The sequence below is a fragment of the Haliaeetus leucocephalus genome, unplaced genomic scaffold (assembly GCF_000737465.1).
Source record: "Haliaeetus leucocephalus isolate CR32 unplaced genomic scaffold, Haliaeetus_leucocephalus-4.0 Scaffold151, whole genome shotgun sequence".
Classification (NCBI taxonomy): Eukaryota; Metazoa; Chordata; class Aves; order Accipitriformes; family Accipitridae; genus Haliaeetus; species Haliaeetus leucocephalus.
The window spans coordinates 12741187-12759054 of record NW_010972587.1 but is presented as its reverse complement, the minus strand read 5'-3'; the positions used below and the strand labels follow the sequence as shown (position 1 = coordinate 12759054).

At 48.1% G+C, this 17868-nt stretch overlaps 1 protein-coding gene across 1 annotated transcript in view; it reads right to left on the bottom strand.

Moving 5' to 3' along the window:
* Window positions 1–16427: 16427 nt before the first annotated feature.
* CRADD (CASP2 and RIPK1 domain containing adaptor with death domain) overlaps window positions 16428–17868 on the bottom strand; it is a 75171-nt gene continuing 73730 nt past the window's right edge. The window contains exon 4 of the mRNA XM_010561875.1: window positions 16428–16914. Coding sequence (XP_010560177.1) covers window positions 16651–16914 — 264 coding nt within the window. The 3' untranslated portion in view covers window positions 16428–16650. The remainder of the gene's footprint in view (window positions 16915–17868) is intronic.

The window sequence follows — 17868 nt, the reverse complement described above, 5'->3', positions numbered from 1 at the left end:
AGATAAATTCCTTTATAGACCCCTGGCACGCAGGTGGTGGCCTTTTCCACCGCCCCCATTTTATACAGGAGTTTCATAGCATTCCTCCCTCCCCTCCCGGTCTCCTCTGCCTTGTGTTAAAAGCATCTACACGTAAAGTGACTTAGCATCAAGCTCCGGGGCTCTTTGGAATCGCTACAACGAATTACAAATGATGCGATCTGATGGTATGAAATGAATAATCTCTGCAAACGGCATGGTGTACTAGCCTGTTTGCTGCATTAGTCAGACACATGCTTTGGTTCAGCAAAGTGCTGCCAAAAATTCTGACCACACCCAGAAAGAAACATGAAAATATTCCTCTCAGGAAAACAGATAGCTTATTTTAGTTAATTTTTGAAATGAGATGGTGGCCAGCTAACTGGATTTGACACAGAAAGAGAAAAAAACAAAAGCAATATAGCCCTCCTTCCTCACAGAGGAATTATAAATCATTCAAAGGGTTTTTTCATTACTGAGCCATTACAAAAATGCAGACAAATGCTGGATGTTCATGAGCGTATACAAGTGCATGTGTAAATTTAGGGGTAAAAGTGTGCATAGAGCCTAGACAAGTGCACTACGTATCATTAATGTCCCCTTCGAGGATTTCAGAATATGAGAATGTATTAAAAAAAAAAAAAAAGATAAAAGATCCCTGTTAGGTCAAACACAGACCCGGCCAGCGCGGTGTCCTGACTCGGAGAGTTGCCAGTAACAGATGCTTTGGAAAGACTATAAGAAAGCAAGCAAACAGAGAGAGATCCTCCACTTCCAACAGTCAAGCAGGGGCTGCGGAGACTTTCTAAGCTGGAGGCTACATCTGGAGCCCGGTTTTTAATAGCTGCAGAGATGCTTTCTGCTCAGGTGGTCTCTCTGCAGGCGGGGGGGGCTTCGCCTCGTAAACAGCGACTGAGGAACGACCCCGGGGGCTGCCCTCGGCTGCTGCGGGAGGAGATCCCACCTGCCCCCGCTTCTCCAGGGAGCCCCCGCTTCGGGGCATAGTCGGTCCTGGGTTTCTTCGCTGAGACGGCCAACAAAAGTTATTATAATTAAAATAAATTGTGGTGATGGACTCGCTAATTCTGTTCAGAGAGGTTATTATACAGCTATTAGACTGCAAAAAAAATGTGGCCACTACTGATCTGGGCTGGTTTGAATTAATGACCCAGAAATGAAAGACTCTATATCCTATTAACAGTCTGCCAAGCCATGCCAGATCCCATTACTTTGGTTTATTTGTAACCCGTCAGGAAGGACCCAATGCAAATCCAGATCTGGACTCGATCCAGAGCAACTCCGAAAGGCACCTCCACAATCTCTCTTACGCGGCAGAGCAGCGTCTGCCCCGTTTCGCCCGGCAGCGGGGAAACGTTCATTTCCACGGGGTTTGGTTCACCCAGACACACGTCGGCTGACAACGGTGGAAAGGGACCAGTGAGACGTGAACGGGGACTCGAACTCCCAATTTGCAAAAGCCCTCTGCAGCGCCACGTAAATAGGAGACAACTACCTTAAATTTCAACTCTGGTCCGTGCGTGACCCTGCTTTGTACTTCGCTGGCAAAAGAGGGGTGGGTTTGGCAATGGCAGGGAAGCGGGTCATGGCGCGCGCTGTGGGACAGGCTCCGGCAGGTATCCCTCATCACCCGAGACTTGCAATCCCTGCCGGTCGATTGGAACTGGTGGGACCCTCCAACCGGGACACGGCCACCGCGACGGGACCTTCCCAGGGCACGTTTCAACCCCGCTCCCCACCTACCACCCACGCAACTGTCGGTGCAGGGAGCGAAACCTAGGTACCACAGCAATAACTTCAGGGTTATCGTGTTAATTCCAGCAATAAAGCGATAAGGGAATGCCGAGAATGCCACGCTCAGAGCGAGTTACGATCGTGGGGGCCTGTGCCGGTCTTGGCAGCTGACGCTAGTGATTGCCTATGGAATAGCGCAGGTGGGTTGCGTGCCAGGCTGACAGCCCAGTCGTGTGCAGCTCCGCAGGTTTTCCTATCTGCTTACTGCTGGAGACGGCAAGTAAGGATAAGCATACCAGTGAGCTGAGACAATCTGCAAAATTTAAAAAAAAAAATAAAAAAAATCACCCCTTCCCTCCCCATCGCTCCTATCGGATGAGAAAGGAGGATGAGAAGGGGGAGAAAATGCAGACACCCCCCTTACCCCCCTGCATCCCCTGCTCCCAAAAAAGCTGCTGGAACAGCATCGCCACCACCGCAACTGACTGCAGCCTTGATCCAGTCCAGGCTTTCTACAGATCCCTACTGGAAAGAAGCCATTTTTCTTGAGTGTATTTCCAAGAAACAGTTGACAGGCTTGGCACAGCTATTCCTGGAAATGTTCAATAGGTCATCTTCTGGAAGAGAATGCCTGACTGACGGAATTGAACAGATCTTGTTCTCCGCGCCGCACTCTGCTCTCTCCCTCTCCCGCGACGGCTTGGCGTTCGCCTTCACGCCGTGCCCAGGACCCCCACCACCTTGGCATCCCCACCACCACCCCAGCTTAAGCTCTGCACCCAAGCCGCTCTGCACCAAAGCAGGATTTGGTGTGCTGCGAGCCGTCTTTCCCTCCTGGCAGCACTGCCGTGCTTGTCCTGCGCTGCCAGAACAATTGCTGCGTGAAGGCGACCGGCCCCAGACTATAAATTACAGGGTTGCCCCTTCGCACACGCAGACCGGTGCAGTGGAAATCTTGTGTACGTACACACACACACACACGCGTACGTGGCGGCCAGGAGCGTGGTGACATGGGCTGGCCGACCCCACCGTCCCTGCTTGTCCCTGGCCATCCCTCTGAGCTGAGAAAAACGCCGGAGACGGGCTTTTAGCTTTTGCAGCGTCTTGCTGTTTGCCAGCAGCAAGGAAGGGCAGGGTGAAGTCATGCTAGGAGAAAGTTGCTTAAGGTGAGGCACGCTGGTGAGAAAAAAAAAAAACCAAAACCAAGATCTATGTTGGGTGGTTTCTTCAGTGCTTCTCCTGCCTTTAACCTGTTCCTGGTTGTAATTGCTCTGGCGAGATCTATTTCCTTCGCTGATTCGGGGGCGGATCCTGGCACCTCTTGCTAACTGAGGAAAAGGTCTTGGACAGCGATCCCGGCCCAGCCGGAGCCAGGGCAGGTCAGGATCCCTCGCTGGCATTCCCACCCAGGGCAAGGAAATGCTGCCATGTGCCGGGACGGACCCGCCGGCGGCAGCGGGGAGGGTCTGCGAGCGGGGGCAGTCACCCAGTTTCCCCAGTGTCTACCAGCTTCGGCATGCGGAGAGTGCCAGGGGTTGTACCCTCAGGGCAGCAGCCAGGGAGGAGAGTTGCTCCATTTTCGAAAAGCACGCAAGTTTGCTCCCCGCGAAGTGCCATAGCCTAGCTCTGCCTGGCTGCAGACGAGAGCTCGGGTCCCCCCCCATCCATCTTAGCTCCAGGGTCAGGCTTGCCCTTCTGCCCACAACAGGTATTTTTTTTCCCCATGTTCACAGAGATTTAGCACGGCTGGCTGGGTTTAATTCTGGCCTAGATAGTTCCTTATCACATTAAAGGACCTTTGCTTCCGCATCAGCATACGAGAGGAGTATGAGCCAGGCTTGTCCTCGTGTCCCTCCCCAGCGGCGTGAGGTGGAAAAGGGTTGGGAAGGACAACGGTGGTGTTTAGCTGGGATGTGGTACAAAGAGCCACCCTTGCCTCTGTATTTGGGTTGTGGTAATTCTGCAGGTTAAATCCTGTCTCTGCCCTGAGTCCCGGGAGCTTTTTCTTTCTCCTCTGCAGCCTGTGAATGCAGCTGTTCACTAAAATTCTTTTTAAATAACGCTCTGCAGGTTCTGTGTTATCCCCCTTCAACTCTATCCACAAATAATGGACTTGCTCTCTGCCAGGAATTAAATTTCATCCATATCTGTAAAAACATCAAGACAAAACACACTCGGCTCAGCTGCCAGAGCTGGCAGCAGACCTGTTGGGTCCCCAGGCAGCGGCTCAGCGAAGCCTTCCCTTTTCCCTCTCACATCGTGGGCACATTCCACCTCTGCTTTATTTCCCCCTTATTGCCCCCTCCCCGATTCCCAGTGGCCCAGAGCTCATCTTTTCTGTGGATGCGTAAAACTTGTTTAGCGCACAACCGCAGAGCTATAATAGGTTTTAATGGAGAACCACAAATTTTAAGACAGGAAAAATAAGGACTGGAAGGTAGTCCTTGTGCTGGCAATGCAGAGGTGACCACGGTCCCCACACCTCTGGAGAGCACCCACTTCACGCCTTCCCGCTCGCTCTCGGATGTCGCATTTGAAAAAAGGCAAAGCAATTTTTCAAGGAGCCAGTAAAACCACTGCCCCCGTTTACCGGTGAGCGGAGAGGTGTGCATCACCGCTGATGGGGCACCCAGGCCACCGACTCCAAAGAAATGCTCCCAAAGAGGACCACGGGGCTCAGGGCTGGTCACCCCGTTACAGACACAGCAACCAGCTGTGAAGTTTAACCCCAAACGAGGACTTTCCTCAGAGCTGGGGAAGGTATGAAATGAACGGTTCATTTTAGAGAAACTCTTTCATAGGGAGAAAGTTGTAACCCTTCTCCCCAGGGAACAGGAACGTGCCTTTACTCCTTAGGCTCTACCTCCAAAGCGTGGGACTGAGAGCGCTTCTCCTGCGTGCGGATGCAGGTGCCTGCTGCGGCACGTTGGGATGAGAGCAGTGCCGTGATTTCCCTCCCTCCTTCCCTTGCCCCAGCCCCTGTGGGTCCTCTCATCTCCCAAAGATAACCCCAGGCGCACACGCAGCGTAGACCTACTGCCATATTTCTCTAAACTGAGCTTGCTGTGGGATGCACCTGCTCTGTAACATGGACTAAGCTGTGTTTTTTTTCCCAAATCTATGCCTTCTAGTCCTTTTTTGATGCGTTAATAAACACCTCAAATCATCATTTGTTACTGACTTAATTACTGGTTGTCACCACTCGGCAAATATTTCAAACAGCTGACAGTGGGAAACACCCCGTCATGCACAGTATACAAGACAAGCTCTTGAAAAACGATCTCCAAAATAAAAAGGGAGTCATTCATAGTGACACTTATCAGGGTCCTTGCCTCCTGGTGGTTGGACACACAGAAAAATGTGCAAAAATCTTTTCTCCAGCATTCATTCATTCATTCAGAAAAAGCTTCTCAGAGACTTCGCATAATTTTCAGAAGCTTGTGGCCACCGGTGGGATCAGCTGCCGTGCCTTCCCCTGGGTCTGGGGCACTGCTCCGTGACTGGGGGGGCTGCAGCTCCGTGGTCCCCCGGGCTAGCGCAGTGTAGAGCGATGGGAGGACCTCCTGGAGCTGGAGGCTTTGCAGGGCTGTGTCAGGCTGAAGAACACACCTTTCGCCTGACGTTCAAGAGACCGCTTTAATGTGAGACTTGCTGAGTCTGCAGGAAAAGCAGTTGATGGCTAAATGCAAGTAGGTCGGGGTAAGAACGGGGAAGGGGGTGTAGCAGAAGGGGACAAGTTGTGGTTTTTTGAGCAGCTGCAGGAGAACTCATCCTCCTCAGGCTGAGAAAGAAATCCCAGCTTACGGTTTGGGACAGGATTCACGTGGAACGTACATCTTTTAAAACATACAGTGTTTATTAATAGAATGTGCTCTCCTTCCCTAAACCTAGCTTCCCTATAGCTCAGTGTCTGCTGACAGGCAGCTAACAGTCAGCATTGCTTTGTCATTTTTGTTTAGAGCTGTGTTTTTTTAGAAGCTATTTAGAAATGTCTCTTCCATTTTACTTGCCTGTGTATCTCCCTGCTGTCTGGCCAGCTTGTGGCTGATAATTCTCAGTGACTCACAGATAAAACCTATGAAAAAAAAAACCCCTAAGCAGTGACGCACCAGATGTGCAGTGAAATGTTAAAAACATGCTATGACTTTTTAGGAATACATGCAATTAATATTAAACAGATGCTTGAAGTTTCCTGCACAGCTGTTTCTCTATTACGTGTCATGACTTTTAATGGCACTGAGGTGAGACACACAGACATGAGGAAATGCAAGACTATTCCAAATTCAAGCTTTTAAAATTCTAGCAACAAAAAGGGGAAAAAAAGAAAAGCCAAACCGCCAAACCTCTCACAAGGCGCAAACTGGAACGTTTTTGCTTGGGTGCTTCACAAAGCAGACAGTGAAGTATCTCAGTCAAGGTAACATATACCATCTACTGCTTGGTAGTTTATCACCTCTGTTAGGCACTCCCGTCTTTATTAGCTTCCTCCAATAGATCTGCTTTTGTAGCAGAGATCCACTCTGTGTTTATACACAGCTAGGACTAGAACTGGATTACAAGGCTACATTTTGTTCCAGAATCCCCCTTGCTGTGTGTGAACTGTTTTTACAAACCGAGTAGGTCTTTTTCCAGGGAAGCTTGTCTACCAAGTTTCAATTTCCTTTTATTGGATACACAAGCCATTTATTACCCCCCTGAAAGGCCTCCCTGAAACTCACGTTGTCAGGACCTCCACGGCTGGTGAGGCAGCAGCGTTACCGCAGGGGCCATCAGCGTTGGCAGGACCATCAGGAGCTGAAAGCACCTTGTCTCAAAAATCAGGCTTTGGGGTGGGATTGGTTTAATCCGACACGAGGGATGGGATTCATCTCGATTAATGAACATACCTACAGATGAGCTAGGCTTCAATTATAGTCACTGGGTTGTGAATTTGTCTGTCTCATCGTGGCAAAAACATAAGGAAAGGTAGGTGAATCGCACCCAAAAGGTGCCTGCTTCTCTCCCTTGACTATAAAAGGACATGACGGGGATCCGCTCTGACGTAGGTGTCTCTACGGTAGATGTCTAAAGGTAGATGGATCCTTCTCTGGGTTTCTAATGCTAAATGCTTGGCCAAAGCAAGTCATCTACATTCCCTCGACAGCCAGTTGAAAAGAGATCCCTCTAGAAGATGTCACCCGCATCTACCCGACTGGTGGGCTGAGCTGCCGGCCAGTGGTGCCCACCTCCATTCTGCTGTCGATGGGAGCAGCAAAGGCTGCCTGCCTCATCTTTAGCTGGTGAAAGCTAGAAGGGATGAAGTCAGGTCTCCACCTTGTAGGGTTACTTTGCTTCAGGATCATCACCCCCAACCTCAGTAAGGCCTCAGCTCATCTTTTGGCTGGCATGGTGCAAATGCATCGGTGCTTTCGTTTTTCCTTGGATACGCTTTCTGGCTCCAGGGTTAAGCAGTTAAAGTGACACAGGAAAGCCTCTGGATGCTAAGCAGTTCCACCCCAGGTACCCAAGAGGCCCTTACCCATAGGGGGCAGTTCCCCTCCCACCCACTGCCCTCCCTCCCAAGGGGATCTCCTGCAGCCCCAAATTCCTCCAGCAGCAGCCTGTCCCCCTTCGGAGGCTCATTATAGTTCTGATATTTGTTCTCTCGCTATTCATCGTGCCTTCTGTGGGGAGTCACAGCCAGTTTATCAGCTACCAGGAGCATGCTTTCTGGGCTGAAAAGCAATTTCCTTTTCTCCTCTTATTGCAGGAGCCTAAGAAGGGTTTGATTTATGCCATCAGTTTTAGATTTTAAAATCTTCAGCTTCACCTAGGTACATTTCCTGGAGATTGGCAATGCTTAGTATAGTAAGCATTTAGTAATGCTTAACAGATGAGCAGTTCTGTTATGCCATATGATCATCTCTCATACACTAGGTCTGGATTTTTCCTACCATGTTAGTTACAGCCACTGTCAAATGGTGCCGTTCATCTTTTCCTCTCTCTCTTACCGAGCTTATGTTCCCAGGAGAGTTCACAGCGGCGAACGTGGCAGCCCTTCGACGCTGCTGCTGATCAGCTGCACTTCTGGCTTACTTTTGTGCAGCACTCCTACTTTGTTGCTGTAATGGCCCTTAAAAAACATAAGCGTTTGCCAACATGCTCAAGTACAGGAGAACACAATGGCACTATTCGAGAAATGCTGGCTTTTTAATGAAAAACACTGCTGTCTGCCAGGGGAAGTGGCATTCACCACCGCATGGATAGCTCCAGCTCATCGGGCCAACGCTCCTCGTTGCAGGATTTCTGCTGGGCTCATCGGCAATACGCTGCGGGGTGGACGGGGAAATGAGAGATGGACCGAAATGTGCCCCTGAGGGTCCACGCAGGCCCACGCCGAAAACGTCCACAGTGGGAGAGACAGAGCAGGATGGGCTGCGAGCGTGGGGTGGGCGAACAGCAAAGGGGAGCCGTGAGGAGCGAGCAGGAGCACCGGGCTCAGCACTCACCCGTTCCTCTTCTCCACGCTCACGGTGCTTTATTTATAACACTTAGGAGAACAAACCTGCATCCCTAAGACAAGACACTCGAGGGAGGTCCTCTGACCTTTCTGTCGACTTATTTCAGTTCCCACGGAACCTGCCGTTTCGGTTGCCGGTTTGTTGAAGGAATTGACTCACATCCCTGCACCAGAGCTGGGCAAGCCCCTTCCCACCTCCGAGCAGCGGGCAGGTTTCTGCAGCCGACGGAGCCGGACCTTCTCCTGATGCTCTCCAGCTCCACCAAAGCTGCGCCCAACCGCTCAGGTGGTTAAACACCTCCCAAAACTGGGTCCCGAAACCCAGCGGGAGGCCTTGGATGGGGTGGCCAGGGCTCATCCCCCAGCCTTGCCCGGCACGCGTCCCGGTGTTGGCCCGGCGCGGGGTGGTGGCGGTGGCCACGGGTCCCTCGGACGGCAGCAGCCGCGGCCTGGAGCGTTTGCTGTCGGCCATGCCGGCGCTTCTTTGGGTGACGACTTCGCTTCGGTCGCTCGCGGCTTGTCACCTTGCCAGGACGCGCGCCTCGGGGGGATTAGTTTTTGGAAATGGCAGCGGCGTGCCCTCTGAGCAATGTCCCTTCTAGGAAAGCGTGTTAAACCTGGAGTCAGCCCGTCAGCTGGATTTCAGGGTGAAATCTGATGTGCTGGTTGTGTCTGCCTGGGAAAAGAGGGAAAAAAAAAAAAAAAGAGAGAGAAAGAAAAATCCGACCTGCTGTGGCACCTGCTGGCGTCAGAGGACACGTTTCCCGGCACGTGGCCTCGTGGCATGGACAGGGAGCCAGCAGGCAGGGAGCTCCTTCCCTCCCCTCCCTCCTCTCCCCATCCCTTTATTTAAGTCCTCTACATGCTCACGCACACGTGTCCCTCTCTGACCTGTTTGCTATTCCCTTTTTGCTTTACCAGGCGCCCGGGGGCTGACTCACCAGAGCCCCGAGCTGACATGGAAGCGGAGAAGCCAACAACCCGTGACACAGAGCCCGGTCTGCAGCTGAAACAGAAAAATCACAGTCCTTGAATTCACAACAGGGTGATCAGCCAGACTCAGGGCTTTGTTTCCAGTCTGGTTTTCTTCAGATCTTTGCTATTACTCTTGCCTGCTTCTATGATGTGCCTCTTGCTTTAGATGGCTAGTTTCAGGGGTTTGATTTTTTTTTTTTTTTTTCCCCCCAGTTCTGTAGGACCCAAATACTTGGTGCTGGGTGAGAAAACCTGTGTGTACCACATGGAAGAAAACCTCCGGTCACCTTTTCAAGGCCCGTGTCGACACGTTTTAACCGTGGCTGCGAAGCGTGCCCGTGCTCCTCAGAGCTCTCTCCGCTCCGCAGAGGTTTCAGCGCTCCACCCTGCTCGCTGTGCCACGGCCGCTCGCTCAGACAGCAAACCCCAAGCATGCGTTAAGTAAATAATCTCGGGCTCACTACGCCTTCGTCAAACTCTGCCCATCAGAAGCCCGCATCGCTCTACAAGTTGCAGCCTGAAGTGGTTTCTCAAATGTTGCAAAGTCAGGACCAGCAAAGGAGAGGAAGGATATGTTAATTATTGAGGCTCATTTCACATGCAATCAGACCCGATGGCACAGCGAGCCCAGTGCGAAGCAAGTAAAATTCCTTCAGAAGGCTTGATTTCCCAGGTCCCTACGTGGCTTGTTTGTTAGTCCTGAGATTTTTCTCAGAAGTCTTTGTTATCCAGAACAGGGGTGTGTGCTGATTGCACGCTGCTTCTTGGAAATTACTGGGAGGCAACTTACTGGGAGGTAATTCTAGATGGGAATCTGAACAAAAGGTGTTGCTTAAGCATTTTGAAGAATAATTGAGCACTTGCTATGCAGTTTGTTTAATAACCTGAAAGACGGATCCTTATCAGGAGTCTCCACATGCTCTAGTTACTCAATTGCTTTCTTATTTAAATAAAGCCTAGCAAATGTGTCCATAAAAATAAAATTACCTCATAAAAGGTGGTATCACTGAGGTCTGCCTGCTCAGATAATTGAAAGTTATATTTTCCTGTTAGTACCTCTTTATATCCTTTTTTTTTTTACAGGGCTGTTGGGTGCCCGTTGGGCTTTCAAAGGCAATGGCTGTGCCGTGTGTCCCCAGCGCCGCTCCTGATAAGGTGCCATAAAGGCAAATGTGGTTGTGGGCTCGTCCGGACCGGCCTCAGCCAAGTGGGAACATTCCCAGCCCTTTCCTGGAGTTCACAGGGTTGTGAGCTGGGAAACATCACCCTCCTGGCAGAGAAAGTATCGCTAAAAAATCAAAATGAACATCAAAGGACTGCAAGAGTCTCTGTGTGTCCGCTTCCTAGGGAACGGTGTTCAGTCTGCGTGCAAAAAAATACCCCCGCTCTAGTTTGCAATGGTTCCCTTCAGGATAATCCAAAATTAACAGCGCAGATGGAAGACTAGAGTCAATAAAAATAAAATAGCTAATGATTGAAATCACAGTGAACAGCAACACGCAGATGTCCCAGGTGCTGGAAGAGTTTGCATCTTTTGAAAGTCAGAAGGGCTCATTTTGAGCCCCGTGCCATGGGGCATGACTTAGGCTGCGGAATGGCCAAGTGCCAGCGTCCCGATCATGGGGCAAAACTCACTCTACCAGCGCTGAAATCAAACCAGGAAGCAAGTGCTGGATCAGCTCTGAATCGAAGAAAAAAAGAGGCATTGTTAATCAGAAAATAACTCGTGACTCTGGAAACGTATCTTCAACTAGAAGCGCTGCTGATGGGATCTGCGCTTGAGCAGTGCTGCCAGCTAAGGTGTTGTCCTACCCTGCCCTCAGCCTGTTCATGGAGGAGACTCCGTCATGCAGGAACAGGACTTTGGGCAGTTAAATATTACGCCTAGACACACAATCCTCAGGAAGGGCTACGACAGCCCTCGCAGGAGAGTAGTAATAACTAGCCAGCAAGTGAAAACAGCCTCTGAGCGTATGCTGCAAGGACTTGTTAGGGACATCTCTGTGGACCCTCTCTCTGTGAATGAGCTTGCTGCTGGGGTGGAGGAGGTCTGGGTGACATCCCGGCAAGATGATGGCCTCTCTGCGTACACCACGTGAACGTTAACACCAGCCGTGGCAATTCACATTGCCCGCTTTGCCTTCTCAGCGTCTAATGGGTTTGTCCTTCTTCTGGGCAGAGGGCCATTCGAGTACTTGGCTCATTCAATCCTCTATGCCCTTTTCGAAGTCTGACAGCAAGGGCTGGCGCTGCGTAGGTCAGAAATGAAAGTCCTAAAGACAGAAGGAAGAAAACGCCTAGTTCGTTTTGCACAGACTGCCATTAGGTTGCATTTCTTTTGGGTTAATGTGGGTTTGGACCCTTGATCTCGAGGTGGAAAACTCCATGAATCTATTAACAATCTCCTGAGCCATCAAATCCCACCTCTTCGGGGATTATTCATATTCCAGAACTCAAAATGATCTCGGTTTTGGAAACATACCCCTACCCTTTGCTGAATGGCTCCACTCCTCTGTTCTTTTTCCTTCCTCGTGACGCTTACTTTGAAGTGAATAGTGCAAAGTAGCACTTGAGGCAGTGAAAAGAGGACCCCATAACCTAGAGTGCTTACTACACCCACAAAAACCCCTTTCCTTTTTATTGCCCCAAATCCATAAAGACTGCTTTTCAAAGGGAGGTAGTAAAAGTACCACGCTTCAGCAGGTTCCAATTAAAGAAGGCCTAATCCAAAGCGCATTGAAGTTAATAAGAGACTTTTTGTCTCTTGGCTGTTGGGGCTTGGACCAGACATCAGTGTCAGAAATGGCATCTGTAACACGTGCAGACATTTTAATGCAGTCACTGCTGCAGGAGTGCCGGGAGTCCTCCTGTGCCGTTATCAGCTCTACTGATCATTCAGCTCTCCCCAAGAGCTTCAAAGGGAAATTGCCAATTCATCTTTTTTCACATCTAAAACGCGAGGTTCAGAAGTGAATTCTGCTAAAACACATACTTCTTTTTTTAATCTGGAAAGATATTTCAAAGATATTTCCATTTCCGGCAAATGGTCCTTTTTCTCAGGAAATCAGTTAAAAAAGACCCTGTATTCAGGCCAAAAAAAGCCAAATCACTGGATTTATTTTTAGGTCTATTTATCAGGTGCTAGAAAGACATCTTGAAAGTCAAAATTCTTTTCATTTAGCAAAATCTGGACAAAGCTTTTGAATATTCATTGTAAATACACGAAGCTTTTAGGGACTGCCTTTTCAGCTTTACTTCTGCTATGCCCTGACATTAGTCTATGGCTATGGAGAATATGGAGGCTTATAAACAGATTAGCTCTCAGAGACCATTTTTATTTCCAGTAGGAAACAAAACTGGCAGCACAACCACATCTAGCATCAGATGAGCATGCCTTTTATGTTTTTTGAATATAATGTGACTTTGTTTATTTTTCCAGCCTTTTGCAAAACGTTTTATTCCATAGATCAATGACCGTTGTAACACACGACTCAAGATGGAAATTTCCCCCGCGTCATCTGGGAGAAGCGGCTCAAAGACGACTGCATTTTCGTTTTACTCTACACTCCAGCCACTGGAGCATAAAGCCTCCTTGACATGGTTGTGCCCTGAGGAGATCCCTCCGTTGTGATCATCCCTGCTGCTCTGTACAGGTGGGAAGCAGCGCTCTGAGGCCATGCCTATTGCTATGCCGAGTCCACCTGTACTTGCGGAGTACAAAACAGCTTTTATAAAGCCTACTTACCACTTAGGAGCGTTAAATGGGATCTCAAAGTCTCCTTTATAGACCAAGGAAGAAAATCAATGACTACTTTTTCCAAGGACAGAAGGTAAGCCATCCACTTCAGTGGAAGGTCCCCAGGGCCCACCTTTATGCTTTCCCCTCTCAGGGCTCCCAATCACTGCCACAAATAAATAGATAGCAATAATACCCTTTTCACTAGAAAGGCTTTTTCCACGTTGGTGAAGAAACCCAAACCCATCAGAGAGCAGTTGCTGCTGGCTAACCCATGCCCCTGAGCCCCAGCACTAGCCCGAAGACCGGAGCGGTCCCGCGCCTCAACGCAAGCGATGAGCAGTGGAAGAGGGACGAGTCCTTGCCAGGGGCTGTCCCCCGCCGTCAGCCATGCCCCCGTCCTGGGGGGCACGGTGGGCAGGGAGGACAGGAGCCCCTGCGCAAGCCCCCCCCGTCATCACCCAAACTGGTGGCGCAAGGGAGAGATGGGGAAATTCTCTCACCGAGTCGCCTCCCTCCTGAACAATACTCAAGTCGCAGGCTTGTCTACGAGAGAGATTTAAATACATAACATTTGCTCACAAATTAGCCAGACAAGAATAAATGTTTTAAGACCTTTTGGCTCTCCTAAGAGAGAATAAGAGGCCTTGCTATACGTCTGAAGAATTAAATTGTCTTAATTGCATCCTTGTGCAAAATAAAGCATTACATACAGAAGAAAAATATTTTTCAGGGGATGGAAAAATCCACTGGGTTAAAGGAATACTACTGTCAAGTTAAATGTGTCTCTGCATTTGTGCAGTGCAAAAACAAGCTTTAATAAAACTGAAGAGTCTAATAGGAACATTTCCATGAATTTAAAAATAACAGCAATGGAAACAATCTCATAAAATAAGTAAACCTCTCCCTTCAATATTTGCAACTCAAGTATTACAGCATTAATTTAGGGCTTGGGAATGTAAAAGTAACTATAAATTACGAAACAAGTGCTTTGTTCTACAATACGAGAGGCCAGGTTTTAAATTCCTTGTCTAGCTGTGGCTCTTGTAATTTCAGTACTACTGCTGGGAGGCTGAATTTAGCCCACCTAAAGACCAATCCAAATGAAGAAATTACCTGACATGATACTCACCCATCAGGTTTCCAGTGGCCCATAATAGATACAGAGGGATACCTGACTTGTAAGGAAGGCTTCTTTGGTGTGACACTTCATACCTACTCCAGGCTGTTTTCTTAACCTTTTCTTAACCGATTCTGAATAGATTAGTTATGGATAACCTGACATTGGTCTTACAAATTAAGAACATGAAATGCAAAGTTCACCCAAAGAAGAAGGTACCAGGGCCCTGAGAGTGTGCCCGTTACACTGCTTTACTGCCTGGACCGGTTGCCTTCCCAGAACACGGCGCTTATGCTGGGTTAACTGGGGATGACTCCCTTGGAAACCAGTCTGTTTTAAGACTTGGTCCATGCTGGCTCAGAACAAGATAAGGTACTTGCATTTATGTCACCGGGAGCCAGCTTCTTTCTCTAAATCATGTTTTCAGTAGTTTCTCCTGTTGCTCATCTCCAGCTTTTGCTCCTCCAAACTGCTGCCGAGGGCACTGCTTCGCCCCTCTTCCCTACCGTGCAGACCACACTCCTGCCCATCTCACTGGCAGAATTGCTTCAGAGTCCTCATCACACTCCCTACGCTGGGCTGCGCTCATATGAATTCGCCAAATGCCTGTACACCTGCTCTAGGATGGTTTTCAACCAAAAAAAGAATATGCTGTCATTAAAGCATCATGAAACAGAAAAATAAATAAATCCCAAGGCCTAAATTGATTTACGTTGTTTATTTGGGATTTGTTGATAGACTTAAACTCTGTAAGTAGCCATAATAGGATACGATTAGTTAAGATCTGAGCGAGGTATAACAGGATCACAATTTACTGAAGGTCAGAACTGTATACAGAAGATTAAAACCAAAATACCACCAGATTGATTTGGGACCTGCAGGAGCTGATCCTGCCAGGATATGTTTTCCTTTTCCATGCTTTTGGAAAACAAGGCAGACAGGATTTCCTTAAAATCTCTTTTTCCTAATTTCCCAAATGTCTTCCAAAATCTAGGTATAGGAAGAATTAAAAAAAAAAAAAAAAAGGTAGTAAAGTTCATTCTTGCCCCAATAAAGACTTCTGACAAGGCTGTTAAGCTGTTAAATTATATGGGCCAGATCTCGTAGGACGGGAAGTTACTTGGCAATGACTCTGTAGATGAAACAGTCTACCATAACTTGCTCATAAATTGACCTGGAAACCCTGCATGCAAACTTTGTTCCTCATTTACTGCAAACTGCTCAGGGAGAATTAAAACATATTCTGCCTCTTATAATCAGGTCTCAGAGAGCAGCTGGTCACTTCCATCGCCTTTGGATACATACCCTGTGGACTGATCCCCACTCACCCGGCCAGCAAAAACCTCAGCGGTTTCTTCCAGCAGGAAAAAAATCTTAACAGGAGGGAAGGAGGAGAAAAGCCCAAGCTTTACTGTTCTTCTGGATAAAATCTAATCATCACTGCTGGTACAATTATAGCTGGCAAAGAACTGGGGACAGGCCCGTTGAAGCAGCCGTGTAGAAGTGTAGAAAGTAAATGAGCCTGGTGGATGGCACAAGCTGGAAGGAGAGCAGTGGGGAGTTCACCTGGACCAGAAAGGACCCGCAAACTTCAGTACCCTGTTGGGCATGCGGTGGTCAGAGAAGGGTGCCTATGGACACTTGACCTAAGAGTAAAACTTCTGTGAAACAAGATTGCGTGGATCCAGAGCACAGTACAAAGACTCAGCGGACACCAGGTTGTCTCCCAGTTTGTTAGCGGAGACAAACAAAGACAACTTAGAAGTTGTCTCATTTTTTATGTCCTTTTTTGCTCTGTTTGCCTATTCCTGCCTGTCTTCTGGTCACTTTTCTACTGCGTGTCTTCCCTGAGAGCTCCCCACCCGTGCTACGCTAAGAGATGGCACACACACACGGTGCCTGTCTCCTTACAGAAACCTACCCCCATTAAACAGTAGTGGGAGAAATCCTCACAGGCACACTAGGTTCCTGTTACTTCCACTTATGGCCGGTTTCAAAGGCAGACTAAGGTGGCAGCCATCCATCCTAGCAAGAAACTGTATGTGCTAAAACTTATATAAATGTGAAATTAGCCACCTGCAATAACTGCTGTAAAATTGTTAAATTAGTAACAGTGATTATTCTCATTTCTTGCTGGGGTATCAGGGAACTAGCGTGGAACAGCAGTAAAAAAGGCTGCTACATAGTCCAGAAAATAGGTTAAACCAAGTGTTGCTGCCGCAATGAAACCAGAAACCTTGCTGAACTCACTGCAGGGCCGCCTGCTTGCAAGGACTTTAAGTGTCACCCTATATCCCCACTGGAATAGTACAAAAGCGAACAGGAAAGAGTGATCCAGTTTTTAATGCCTGCTAAAAATTAATCTGGCATGAAAAGAATTACAAGTCACAAGATGCCACAGAAAACTGGAATGTTTAAGCTTAATAAAACCACAGTTCCCAACCTAATTTTTTTCCAGTTTGAGGCATCAGATCTTCAACATACATTTTCATGAATCCTCTTTATTTAATTTAAAGAAGTACTTGAAAGCTCCCAATCAATAGCAAGGCTTCACTCAAGCATGTACTGTATCACAGAAGGATCCACTTCTTCTGCCATCAGACCGGCTTGCAGACTTTGGATTGTTGCTTTCTTCCCCAAACGCTGTCTCCACAGGACAAACGCAGCTACGATCTGTGACTGCAGGTTGTGAGGGTGATTGACTTTACATCGATAGATGTCAGTATGGGACAAACCCAAGCACAGAACTATATGCTCCCATTCGGGTCCCAGTCTCCTCGCAAGCTTGTTCAGCTGCTGATCCGTTGGTGAAGTCTTCAAAATACACGGTGCAATTTCAGTTATAGCTGTAAAAAAAACAAGAAAAAGAAAAAGAAAATGCATACATGTGTCACTAGGCAATGCTGCAAACATTAATGTAAGTCCTTGACAAAGGAGGGAATAAGCAAAGCTGAGGTGAAAGAATTAATTAATTAAAGAAACAGAATACAATACTCACCCAGAAAAATTAATTACATAATCCACCAGAAGATTAATTAAAGGAAAACTAATGCTCAGTGGACCATACTAGGGAGCCTTGAGGTTTTGGGTGTCAATAATCCAGATATCAGAATTCTACTCCAAAGCCAAGACTTCCAAAAGTAATAGATTTTGGGGTGGTGAACAGGAAAGGCTTTCAAGGAACATGTTCCCAGCAGCCATCACCTTCTGAAAATCAATCTGCTTGCACCAGTATGATATAGTGACAGGTGACAAATATGGGACCAATAATACCTTATTACTCCTATTCTTTGGCTCTGTTTATACACTTCAGAAATAATTTTGGTTCCTTATTTATTAGGTATTACTCTATTTTTTTTGCTGGGGGCTGTTCACAGGAAGTTCTTCTGTCTCCTGAGATGCTACTTACACTCTGTGCCCTGTTATAGATGTCAAACTCACCTGGAGGAGACCAGCTTTGGGGGCTTTTCTTCTATTTGAATGAATCCATAAGCATTGTTCAGGTGAACCCAAATGAACAGGGCATCAACACTTCCCCAATACAAATTATGCTTCCTTATCCCTCACCCCAGTTGTAGTAACGCTCCTGAAAACAGGCATGTATGTGCTAAAGCCCCATTCATCTGGCTTCCTTGAAGCTGTTTTCAGGAGAGGGCAAGGAAATCCCATGTTCTCTCAGAGATTTCTGCCCTATGTCCCTTAGTATTGCGCACGTACCCAACATGCCCCAGAACACACTCTTCATCCGAGGAGACGATTAGCATCAAA